This window comes from Danaus plexippus, assembly GCF_018135715.1.
Source record: "Danaus plexippus chromosome 18 unlocalized genomic scaffold, MEX_DaPlex mxdp_35, whole genome shotgun sequence".
Lineage (NCBI taxonomy): Eukaryota > Metazoa > Arthropoda > Insecta > Lepidoptera > Nymphalidae > Danaus > Danaus plexippus.
Window position 1 is genome coordinate 1551497 of NW_026869854.1, and position 13986 is coordinate 1565482.

General features: G+C 30.3%; 1 protein-coding gene across 4 annotated transcripts in view; it reads left to right on the top strand.

Moving 5' to 3' along the window:
- Positions 1–13986, top strand: part of LOC116773266 (neurexin 1) — a 77710-nt gene that overhangs the window by 29276 nt on the left and 34448 nt on the right. For all 4 annotated transcript variants that reach the window (XM_061528631.1, XM_061528632.1, XM_061528633.1 and 1 more), the window contains exons 4-5: positions 1713–1857; positions 10083–10224. In XM_061528631.1, coding sequence (XP_061384615.1) covers positions 1713–1857; positions 10083–10224 — 287 coding nt within the window. The remainder of the gene's footprint in view (positions 1–1712; positions 1858–10082; positions 10225–13986) is intronic.

The following is a 13986-nucleotide window of genomic DNA, read 5'->3' on the forward strand; positions in this document are numbered from 1 at the left end:
TACCCCGTCATGACATTTCAATAGAACTTTTAACCTTAAATTGAGATTTATTTAAATTACGACGCTGATATTTGGATCACTGAGCTATAAATTCTATCGGAAAGTAGGAAGATGAGGAACCATCTGTTACAACTATTCTGCTGTATTAGCTACACAGTCATTAAATATCACGTAATTTAGGGTTCACTGTTTAAATAGAAAACAGAATATTGGGAGATATTGCACTGTCTTTTACAGTGTCTTAAAATACTTCACCAAAATATTATTGAGATCCCCGCTTGATTATTCATAAAATATATTTTGTCTGCGACTTTGAATGCCTGAACTTCGAAATTGGGTTCAGAGAAACGAGTTATATGTGGCTAAAAAAATAGATATGTACATATGTTAACACACAGACAGCGACATCTATCGTCTGTGTGACGCGACTTCATACTAAATATACTGTTATAATATGCTCCCGCGGGAATTACACGGAATGAAGGATCCAGTTCGAACCTATATTATTTTGATGTAAGAGATATATTATTCTAAAGTTTTATTTATATTAAAAAAAGTGTCAAGAACATACAAACTTATCATTAATTCATTAAGTTTTCTTTCAAGCAATAACATTTTGAAAGTCTGTTGTTAACAAAAATTGTTTTTTTTTCTATTTTGATGTATAAAGGTAAAGTAATGTATAATATGTTTTTTAGGTGAGGTATTCAAATATTAATATATATAAACCATTTCGCAACCGACTATTCCAAGGTATCTGTACATAGTTTGAAAAGCTTAAATTAATTAAATTGTTGCACCAACGGGAACAAAGTTACCAAGACCAAGATAACGTCTAGTATCAAAGGCACCTTAGATAAACTACGTGAGTAACAGTTATGAGACTCGCGAAGTAAAAGCTCTCAGCTATACAAAAGTCATTAGAAATTTCAATATTTTTATTTTTAATTTAATTATTTTTTTTCCGTTTTTCTTTATATAACAATAATATAATTTGTATCGAAATAAAAGAATCTTTTCTTTTGCCTTCTGTTGAATGCCGAGATATTTTTTCTCACCAAAATTTACCGTGTCCCTTCCACACAAAAACATCTCGATTATAACATTTGACACATTATCTAAGTACATCGGCGGTCTTAAAAAGCTTTTAAAGCTGCATTTAATATATAAAACTGTCAACACTTGATAAGGAGTGGAAGTCAAGATAAATTGCCGCGTCTCGGCTCACGGCGCGGCGTGTTGTTGGATCGCACTTACAAAACACATCACATCTAACAAGCTGTGTTCTACTTTGAAATATATTATCTTTCAATTTATAAGGCTATCCGTCTTGAATTGCTTGAGATTTACGATGATTGCATCAAAATAGCGAATAACTCGAGTGTAATACATTGTCTCAATTATTTATTTGAGCATTTTAAATATAAAATAAAATCAAACTATCCAGAAATTAAAAAGAAATAGATATATTTTTTATAATATTAAAATCTAAATTTTTAACATTAAATAAGTATATATTTTTTCATAATTTTCAAGTCTATTGAGAGCTAAAGAAGCAAAATGTTATACAAATTGATATCTTTGTTAGTTGTAACAATGTAATGTTCACACGACTATTACATTATTCCGAGTCATGTGATGTGTGTGATGTGATGTGTTATGGAAGCTTTGAGTTTAATAGTTAATAACTATAGTTCATGTTTAACCATCAGGTACAATTCCAAACTGACGACCTTGGCTCTGCCGTCAGTGATTTTTGAGCCCAAGTTTCGTGGCTCAGTTCGCAACCTGGTGTACTCCGACTTACCGGGACAACCTCCTCGCAGACAAGAGCTACGACACTCTAGAGACTTGAAGGTAAGACGATATTATATATGAAAATTGATTAAAAATATGACCAAATTAACTCTTTGCACTTTATAATCTCGTTTTTGTTTGTTAAAGTTTGTTGTGTCATTATAAGTATCTTAAAAGCAGTCGAGGCCTATGTGTTATATAGTCATTAATTTCTAAATTATATGAAAAATATAAGTTTGTTCTGAAATGTAATTAACAATTTATTTTGAAATTTATTTAAGATTTATTTTCTATGAATTACAAACGCGGATCAAAAAATAAAATAGTTTTTATGTCACTATACCAAGTCTCACATCTATTAACTCAGTACGGGGTCTAAATGTGCCATTTTAATTTTGTTTCTATAGCGTTAAAAATATATATCAAATAGGTTATTTTAAAAGCACCTCGCTATTTACTTAATACATTCATTACTTAGAAAAGAATGCTCAATATGTACATAAACTAAGACCAAATTGAGATCGGGTTATGAGCTAGAATTCAATACATTTTCAAACATCTCAATTTTTCATCTATATTATGAACGTCTGTGACGGCAATTTGAACTCTATTGTGGGTAAATAGAGTCCTCTCGGATCTCTCGACGCGAGAAATATTCAGCGCACAAAGGAATACCAACGCGTATTACTCGAACGAAAAATCGTACGCATTTCAAAGACTTGAGCTTTAGACGCTGTTAAATTATTGATAGCTAAGAGGAGACATTTATTAAGACCATCACTTATGTTATATTAATTTTTAATAATAAAATATTATACAATTTAGACATGCTTTATATTAAATATGATATTAGATCTTTACATATGAAATGTGTGTTTTGTCGTACTGGACACTTTGATCTCAAATGTCTCCTCTTTGGTTTGGAATTCCAATTTCAAATTTATACAGCTTTTTACTCATGCATTTATTTTTCGAAAACCGCATTCCATATATTTTTTCCATCTTTGTTTTCTTCTTTGCGTCACTAAACAGTTTAATAAACAAATAAACTTCTTATATAATTAGTTTGAAATATTTCATTTTTATTGAACCATATTGAATGTAGTATTGCTATTAAAGTATCGCGTTTAATATAACCTAAGTTTAAATAATAATTATTTTCGATTCGTTTTACTTCGATATCATTTAAAGATCGGTTCAGAGCTCTCACAAGAAATTCGCTTTGTTAAAATACGGAAGGCGTTATTTAAAATTACTTGGAGGAAATGAAACGTCGAGAGAGGATCCGGAAGATGTAAGCCTATATTTAGTTTTACATTTAATTTGTAGAAAAGTAATAAATATTATAAATAAATAGTTACAGTAAAGTTTTTATTAAAATTGCCGACGTTAGTACTGATGAGTTATAACGATTGATCCTTTTTACTTAAAATTTTAAAATAAGGTAAATATAATGATTATATTTATATAAAGAATAACTATTTGGATGTATGTATATTGTATGTACTAAACAGATGATTATGAACCTTATACCTATTATTTTACTGAAAACTTGCGAAGGGTCAAATACTTCTAACACTCAGTAAATGTGGAATTACGGTTGAGGTCGAATTGAAATATAATTTTAAAATAGAATAATACAAAGAACTATATTTTAGAATAGGTTTTGTATTGGTTGATTTAGAAATAATTTTATATTAAAATTATTTTTCCGTTCTATCAAACGGTGTTAAAAATAAACCGAGAATATCTTACAAGTTAAGTCGAGCGTTTAACGTTATTAATAGTCTGTATGCAGTCACAGATTCCATCCATCCATAAAGAGAGCCAGACTGTTAAAGGTCACTCGTATCTTTAGATGTTTTATTTCGGAGGTTGTACGCTACGGCAAAGGTTATTCAATTTATTTTTGTAGCCAGCCATTTGACCCATTTAGCTAGTGCTGACGCTAATACTAGTTTTGCTATGTGATTCTTTTTATGAGACTGGTTTATAACAAACAAAATATTACAATTGAACTATTAAAAATGACTCCTTTACAGCCTCTTGAAATTTATTATATTGCTGAAGTCACGTGTTGTGAGAAAAGTTAAAATTTATCAATAATTATAAAGGATTCATCTGCTACAGAATCTTTTTAATGCTACTTTGCATCAGTTTTATAACATAAAAATAACAAAGAAACCTTTAAGAAATAGTTATATTGAACGAAAATTTATAGTTATATGTGTGTTGACTAAATATATAGAAGCCATAGCATATTCCATATTATCAAAATGTAGCGTGTTTATGGCGTGGTCGGATAACCGATGAGCCACTGTAACGACTGATGTATGGCCTCCATAGAATCATAAACTACCTTATCACTACACATGAGGTGTCGCGCTGTAATTTTTAATAAGGGTTGCTTCATTGTTAGTCACTGATGTGGAAGGAATAGAATTACTCACATGTAGTCCACATTTTTCATCCTGTGTATACTAGTATAATAAATATAATTTTTTACAGTAAAAACTGTTTGAATTTTCTTAAAACGCACTTTTGAAGACAAGGTATATTTCTTTATAGATATATTTTTTTTTTTTTGATGAGTTGTATTTATAGGAATCCCTGAAATATTTTCAGCTTTTCAATAGTTTCTCTCTTCCGGTCAACTTATAGAAGTTTTGTTTATATATAAGTAATAATATCTTTAAATATTAAATTAACTTTTATGGTAAATAAAATCAAAGAACAATGTTGATTAATAATTTTAACGAAACATCTTGAACCTGCCTCTAATGCCGATAACAGGATTTTTTTTTCTAGAGACATTTTAGTTGACTATAAAATATTTTTATGTTCACAATATTTTTTTGAAAATTTTTACAACATCGAATGAAAAGGCTAATTGATCTTCCTTAATAAAGTGAACGGTTTTCTGTTATCGAAATGCTCAAGGGAATTTGGGAACCTTTTTTTTGTTGAAAAATTCAATATTATTTATAAGAATAATTTTATTTTATTTAATATAGATGATGTAATAATTTTTCCATTAATCTGTCTGTAGGGAAAGGAAATAGCAAATACGTCAGAATATGTAATTTCCATATAAATCAGAGCAGCGATGTTTGCTCTTGGAGATTATTTGTAACTCAGTATTATATTGAATTCAATTTGGACTCGGTTGCATTTATCAGTCGGAAGTCACAGTTATTTTCGTTCCGGACCACATTTAACATAACTTTATAAATCAAGTTAAAAGTTTGCTTTTAGAATAATATTAGAAAGACATTAGTGGAGGGCTTCACTAGGAATAGTATTCGTTGGGTCGTATTTTAATTTCACAAGAATTTAAAATTCAAAAGTAACACAACCCTCCAGTTCGCTAGTCTCGTCGCTACAGTATCATAATTGCAAACGTTTTTAAAAGCCTTACAGCCTTTTATAGAGCTTTCATCCTTGGTGCGGTGAAATGAAGTTTTTTGTGCGTTTTTTGTTAGTTCCTTAAGTCCGTTAAGTACAGTCATATATTAAGGATATGACTGTTTGAAGACGCCGTCCTCTACTGTGAATAATCTTAAAGACGTTGAGACTTAGTCTCGTGGTAAGGAATCGTTAGATTCATTGTTATGGATCCTGTTACGTATGATCGATATAATTCTTTAGATATTTGAGTTTTAGACTGTGAAGATGAATTGTACGTTCGTAAGTAGCCTCGTGACGGAGGTGTCTAAATGGACAGCCATTAAAAATCCATTACATATCGCATACGAGACGAGCTTTTAATATGTGCTCGCGAGAAAATTGTGAAATTTGAGTGGAATTTACGGTTTAATAGAACCTATTACACAGGAAATGGATTAATGGATTCATTCGCACGTCCAATACACGAGAACGTTTAAAATGCTATAAATAAATTAAATATATAAAAAATATTTATATAATTTAGCACATAATGTAATGTAATGTGGATTCTATTTATAATAAAATATACGTAAAGGTATATATTTATAAGTTTAAATAAGTCTCTGAAATATATGTATTAAAAATTATTAATAATACGAAACAAAAAGAGTACTGTAAATTGAAAATCTTTAATTAATTTTCGTCTGCTAATTAATAACACCTGTGAAACCCATTCCGTACTTAACAACCCGCTCGAGCTTAATAGCCACGTCATACGGCGGTGATTGCGGCCATCTTGTGACGTCAACTGACAGTTCATATAAGATTACACAGCAGATCTGTTCTGAAATATACAGCCAATGTGCACGATTTATCAAAAAAGATTTTATTTTAAATGTTTTTTTAGCATATTTAATTATCGGTCCCGAGTTTTAATATCAGTGAAGCTAAAAACTCTTCAACTATGAATGAGTTCTTTAGTTGATATAAAGTAGAAATAAATGTACAATATGTTATAAAGAGAAAGTCTTTCATAATATTAGCTAGTGATTTTCATTTCATCGTTGTGTTAATAGCTTGTTTGATGTTAATGTAATATTAAGTCAATCGGGACGATATTGCGGACATCTTGTGACGTCACTTATACCTCGATTAGCATTGTTATTAGTAGAGTTACACATGAGTATTTCGTTGTTAAGTAAAATACTCTATTGTATAAAATTGTTAAATAAGGTATGTACGTCTTTAGATCTATCTACACAGTGCCATTATAGAACAATATGAATGGAAATATATATTTTTTGTTACGTATTTTTTTTTGAGTTTAAATCAGTCAATGGGTATGAAACGAGATGATTCGGTAAAGAAAGATCAAGCCCTCTCGTGTAAGAGGGGACCAGTAATCGAGTGGAGTATTTTGCTAGAATTTATTTTAACTTATAATTATATATTGATTTAATTTATTAAATACAGTAATTGAAAACAATTGATTGGTATCAATTATTTATTATGTTAAAGAGATCTAATTATTACTTTTTAATATCCTTGGAAATTCTCAAATCCAGTTGAAAGAGGCTTTATAATCTTCTGTAACCTAAACTTTAAAAAAGTCAAGTCGGGGATACATGATAAAGAAAAAAATAAACTACATGAAAAAACATAAACTTTTCTTGTGCAGAACCTGTATCTGTGCGATAAGTCAAGAACAAGACTAGAAGATCAGCAGCGAATATAGGCTCTATATAAACAGGATAAAAACCAAACTAATGTTCATTGACAGCAGCGGGGCAAGGTCACGTACCACAGCCCTGAGGACATGACAAAAGAGAGAGAGACTTTAGGCACTATTATAAACTACAAAATAGCCATAATTAAAACTATTATGCCATTTTTAATTCCACAATTTTTGACATCTTCACGGCTAATAGTGAAATGGTGCCAAGCGGGTCTACTTAGAATATTCAACAATTCTGCCTAAGCATTGTGTTATGTATATATATATCTTAAATACATGTTAATAACTATTGATATATGAATATATGAATATTGGAACAGCTGATAAGAGTAAATTAAAGCTAAATATTTGTTGTCATATCCTAATGTAAAATAAATGGTGAAGATTTGAAAAATAGGACACAATCGTTTGTATCACTTGAAAAACTCAATGTAACTTGATATATTACGGACCATATTCAATATTGACTTAGTATGAAAATATCAAATAATTTAATAAAATAAAATAAAATAACATAATATAATATTCGATCGCATGATTATAAACTTGAGTTAAACAAGATTATGGGTTTTATATAAATATATATTGGAGCATAATAAAAGCGTTAAAGCGATATGTAATGAAATGATAAATTTAATATTTCCAAAGAAATATTAACGGTTTGGATATTATGAAAAAGGTTTCTGACATACGTAATACTTGTTTAAGCCGCCTGTTCACTTGCCTTATAAAAAAAAATCACTGATACACATTAATAAACACTGTAGAAAATAAAATATTAAAAAGACCGAAGTCATTATACATATGAAGTATTGGATGTTAAAAACACCGAGGGATGATGTATATTTAAAACAATTTATTTAATATGGTGGTTTTATGATACCGCTGATACAACAGTTCTAGAGCTGTTACTCTGGAAGAGAGTGTCCGATTAAATTTTAAACACAATCTAGTTACGGTTTTGACGAGTAATGGAAAAAATATACTCATTGAATTGTGTGTACGTACGTGTGTGTATGTATTGTGTATTTACTGATTTCCATTGAGTAAAAAGAAGTGTGATTCCATCGGTCACACCTCATGCAATTAAAAAATTCGTTAACTTTATAGATAATTTTATCATAAACGTGATATGTTTGAAATGTTGTAAAAAAATTATCTAATTAATGTGTAAGTTTGTAAACTCCAAACTAAATAATGTGAATAAAAATACAAACAAACTGACCCAAGTTTCTTAGAATAGTATATAAGAAAGCGATTCTAACGAGAGTTAGATTGATGGCTAATATATGAAGCTATAGAAAATACAGATAACAATTATATAAGCTGAGTTTTGATTGACAGAAAATAAGGGTTTCGTTAAAATAAATTTAACGAAATATTCGTGGTAGGAGTATTAGATTTGATAAGCTTATGTTTAACGTAGGTCAATGGAAATGAATTCTCTGTGTATTGTACTGTGATCTGTTTCGATATTATATATTATTAGTTATATCAAAATCTGACTGTGACTAAGAAAATAACAGTTTAAATTCATATTATGCACGTCACTCCACATGAAAATTTCCTCCGTCATTTACATGTACAATTTTTTTCACAATTAACATAATATTAAAATTCCTTAATAGTTTCGTTCAATGCATAGTTTTGCCGCATTGTAGTGGGCGTTCAGTATAGCATTGGTAACACGCTACTTGGTGCTGTGTCGTGATAATAACGATAAGCGTATAACAGCGTGTTGGACGACGGCGTTAAGCTCAATAAAATATAATAAAATACGATCAAGATATTGAATTCATTAAGATATTGTAAGAGAAAAATGGTTTAATATGTTGACTTCACAACGTTTCGGCTATTTCTCGTCTTGGTATACATTAATTCGTTGTTGTAATCGTGGTTCGGAGAACAGAATAATCAATGACGCTATGATTATATTTTAGCAATATCAATAAAATAATAGATGCTTCCTGGCGAAGAGATTCGTAACTTAATACAGGGAGGTATGATCCTAATTAGGTCAGGGTAGAATGCCGGTTAAACTTTAGTTAGCATATTCGTGCATTGGAGTAATGCAACGACTATATGCATAATATAAAATTTCAACGTGTTCTCTGTATGATGTTAAAAATATAATACATATTATGTATTAATTAAAGTTACCGAAGTTGTCAATTTGGAGAATTTTTAAATTTTGTTTGTCAGTCTGTCTTACATGTATCTAGCATAACTACTGTCTTAAAGTTAAATGTAATTTAATTCACAGAATACATCTGATTAGTATGTCTGTTTTATAAAGTGCTTAAAAAAATAAATGGCAAACAAAGTCATGGATTAAAGTTATATTTTTATGCATAAAAATGTTCATAAAAATAATATATAATTTTTTTTTATTATTATCATATAAATAAAGAGTAAAAAACAGTCAACTTTATTAGAAGCTATTTTACAGATAAAGTCTTCATCAGATTCTTCATTTTTATCAAAAATTCTAGAAGCAAATGTAATATTTATTAAATCAATAAAGCAATTCTCATTCAGTTGGCTGTAACTTTCGATTTGATATAACTGAAGTGAAAAACTTCCAAAGTAAGGAAAAAAAGCATGGTGTGACCATTATCATTTCGGCAGCACTCGTTGGACGCTCGCCAGAACTGAAGCACCTGTGAGATTTCCACTCTTTACATTTAATTATATCATTTTAGTTTTTTTTTACAAGTTACCGTAGTTCTTGAGATTTTTATTAAAGAGACACGTTTATATGGAAAAAATTTAAGGTTTTTAAGCATCAGAAAACTCAACTTATTTCGTTTATTTCAGAAATATAAGGTTTTTATACTAATAATATAATAAAAATTATATCCGACCTACTTTTAAGAAGCTTTTTTGATGCACCAGATTGCATAGGACAAAGTTTTATGCACGAGAGATTATGTAAGTGGGATCAAAGATCTACGCCATCTAAGTAACAGTACTTAGGATTGACGGAAAAATAAGAATTTTTCTTATGAATATTTTCGCCTGGAAATCTTTCTTTGTATTTAGAATGATTTTTAATTAGTTGTAAGACCTGGAGAACTTTTGCTACAATGTCATCCCGGTTTTGTGAAAAGAAAATTCTGAATATATTTTCTTAGCGACAGTGATTATGTTTTATTTGTTCCAGTCATCTCGCATCAGTAACGCTAGCGGAGACGCGTGCGAGCGTCGCGACCCTTGTCAACATGGTGGAGTCTGCATCAGCACTGATGATGGACCCATCTGTGAGTGTCGCGACGGAGATTACGAGGGAGCATTCTGTGAACGAGGTATGTTATCAATTGTTATCATATTACGCACAAAGTTCACGGAAAAGGAGGTCTAATACACACTTAATATCATGAGTGATCACAAAATACAAGTTATCCATGTCTGTAGAACTTGTCTATTTTTGTAAAATTTAAATAAGGTTTTGTATTCCATATATGGAAATGTAATGAAAATTGTTAAAAATGCAACTATTCTGAATTCAGTATAAGAATATTCAAATGGTATTATAATTTTTAAAACACTGACATATCAGTTTGAACGTTTAAAAGAATTTAAAAAATATCAGCTCATTATAAAGGAAAATAGGGGTTACATTAATTCAGGCTCTTAAGACTTAGCTAATGGCCACACCGCATTAAGCTGGCCGGCCACGCGAACCGGCTATTTGCTGAGAACGCTTGAATTCCAGCTGTTAGCTTATTTAAGGTACCTTTTTTTTAAATATTAAAAATGCAAACCGAAACAATATTTAAAATGTCGTATTGAATAACCCGCGGTTGATGTTTTATTTTTAATTTACCAATCCCGCTTCATATCGATAGACAAGGGTCGTCAAAAATCCGACGACATTTTTAAATGGATTAAAAATAGATTCGTATATTGATAGGATTCAATATTTGACTCGTGATGTTGGTTCGATGTGATTTGTGTCAAGTCGTGCTTCAAATTGGGATGTAAGATACTGAACTGATTTTGAATTGTTGTATAATTGGTCATATCATAGTTACATGGAGGTTTCATTTTACTTTGAAACTGCTCAGTTTATTTTATTTACCCCCAACTTCAAAAGAGTGCTGTTATATATTTAAGCCGAAGTCTCTGTGTGTGTATGTGTGCTCGAAAGTGTGTAAGGAGTTTTTAGAATATAATATAATTTAGTTATATGTTCATCTAACATTGAGATAAATTAAGATTAGTTTTCCATATATACAGTTTTTTGTGCATTTTTTCTAAAGTGCATATATGTGAAGAGAGAAGAGCTCCATTTCTAAACTTTCATATAAAGAGTGCAAAGGAATTAAATTCAACTGCACAGTTTTCAGAAGAAGCTGTATCTAGCGACAACTGAATCAATTAAAAAGTTTGAATTTATTGTAGACAGTGATACAGTTATGTATCATAAACTACGTTCTTATGACTTAGCTAGTATATTGCTCTATAACTACGCATTCCTGGCTGGATGGCTTTTTATGTCAGTGGCCGTATATGGCATTAGCAGAAACCAAGCTTTTATAGCTTATAAAGAAAATGAGTCAGTATACGAGTGCTGGGAATAATCAAACAACAGATTATATATATCGTGTGTCATAAAAGGTATATAGTGCGCTACGGGGGTTGTAAGATATGTTTGTGTTATTAAATTAGTGAAGAAGTGGCTGCATCAGTGTAATAGATGTAATGACATATATAAACTTATGACATTTATTCCTTGATCTGCAACATATAAGTGAGAGAATTTCAAATCAGAGTATTTGTAACCCTTTGTTTTCTTAATCTTAACATATAACTTGTCATCAAAAATTTCTCAGTCGAATAATATGCGCACACAGATAATACATTAATTATAAGTTCATATATATAATAGTTTGTCCGTATCTAAATGAATGTTCCCAGCCACTACAGCGAGTTAGGTGCCTAGCGCTGCTATAAACACTGGTTATTCTAAATAACGCTCCACCGAGGCTCATATTTAATTGGTGCTTGGATCTCGCTTTAGATTCTCATTTGTTTATTTCACAATAGCTGTTATTTAGCCTGTACGTTTAACGAGGGGTGTGAGGGATACATGTGGTAAGCGATTTATTTTGGTTACGCCTTCACCGAGTCTATAATTAGAAATTTATTTGTTTATATCGGAAATTTTCAATGTGGAATTAATTTTCTTACTGAAATATCCGACACAAAGGTTTTGGTTCGAATATTTTTTTTTTATAAATAAGTTCGTCAGAGACGGACGTGTTGTGATGTAGTTTGAAACATAATTTGACATTAATCTAATAAGTCCTTGCCATTAGTGCTGTGTGCTGATGGATTATACCAACATTGAAAACATCCGTTCCTCAGATCCAAGGCTTAGTTCGTGTCGAAAATCGATTTATTACTATAAACCAGCACTTGATAGAGCTTTTACGTTACGACTTGTTTACATATTAACTATATATTTTCCAACTAATCTCAGAGATGTTTAGTGGAGTGGTCGTTTAGAAACTGGATTTAATCATAATGAACTCCTCATTTCCATTCCCGTTCTCTCAGTGATGTTAAAATATTAAAATGAATGTAATCGTCTTAGTTACTCCACTTATAGGGCTTTAATTGGCTCAGAACAGTTGGTTTTTAATTTTTCATATAGCTTTTATAATTTATATATATGCAATTATCCAATTTGTTGTTGTTGATAATTCTATTAAAATATTGAACTAGGAAGAATTTCATGGTTACCTTACTTTTGTTGGACTTTAAGTTATTCAAGTCATTGATATAAAATGTGATTTTGTAATTTGGCCTTTGATTAAATCTATATATTCAAACCGAGTTTCATATTATAAACGTAGTTATCTTGTTTTACTTTGTACAAATTAAATACTGACAGTTTTTTTCTATGTCAAATACGCGGAGGCCTTGTACGCGACATTGACATTTTGATGTCTCCACGTGGGAATGTACTCAGATGAAACACTACCGGAAATATTCTGATATAAAAACTATGTTTGTTAATGACTGCGGTGTCACGGTTGAATGGTTTTTAAAAAAAATTGATTTCTTATAATGAGACACTCGATACATGTAGTTTATTTAAGTGGATACAATATGTTGTACTGATCATATTCAAAATATTAATTTCGTGTAATGATTTATATATCGATAGATGTTTTTCTCAGCTTTTGGCTTAAATTATTGATCAGATTATTGATCATCAGAACCAAATTTGACATCTTTTGTGGTAGTTTTGGTAGCAACTTATTAAAAAACAAATAGAGTAATCGACTTTGTTTTAAGATGAATCAGGATTTTCCAACAATTATTTGTAACAGGTTAAAGATATTATACAGTTCTTCGGCTTAAGAATTTGGACAACATACTGACCAAATACTATGATGTTTACTTGTAAAACTTCTTAGCCGAAAATTCTTCACTTCTATGACATAATTTAAAATTATTTTTAAATTATAGCCAAAGAGCCTATGACAGCCAGACGCTCAGTAGTTTATAAACATTGAATGTTTGAGGTATGTTGATGTAACATATTTTTAAAGATCTCCAGGTAACATATGTAAAATCAGCTTTTATACTTTCATAAAAGTATAATTATAACTTTTAAAGTATAGGGTTGTCAGGCAGGGATAGCAGTCGTCATAAGAGTCCGGCTATGTTTGACGAGATTTCTATAGTCATCTCAAAGAAAATATAAAAAAATTGTGAGTTATACTTTCATGAAAGTAAGGTCCTATTTTAGACATCTTTATTACCTGCCCAAATTCCATTGTTGCTAATAGTTTTTACCTGTATAGGAGACAAATAGAGAAACTTTCAACTTTTATAAAATACTGAGGGTCTGGCTGTAGGGGGCTCTTGTTCTATTATAGAAACAACAGTTTTCTTAATTGACAGATGACGACCTAAATAAGGCTGAGAGACTTAAATACTTATTGGCTTGCGGAAGTGTAGACATATTTCAGAATTTCGTCAAAATCTTAATTGACTTTAAATTCCTCAACGTTGGAATTTGAATATGCTTTCTTTTCTATAGTGTTTTTTTA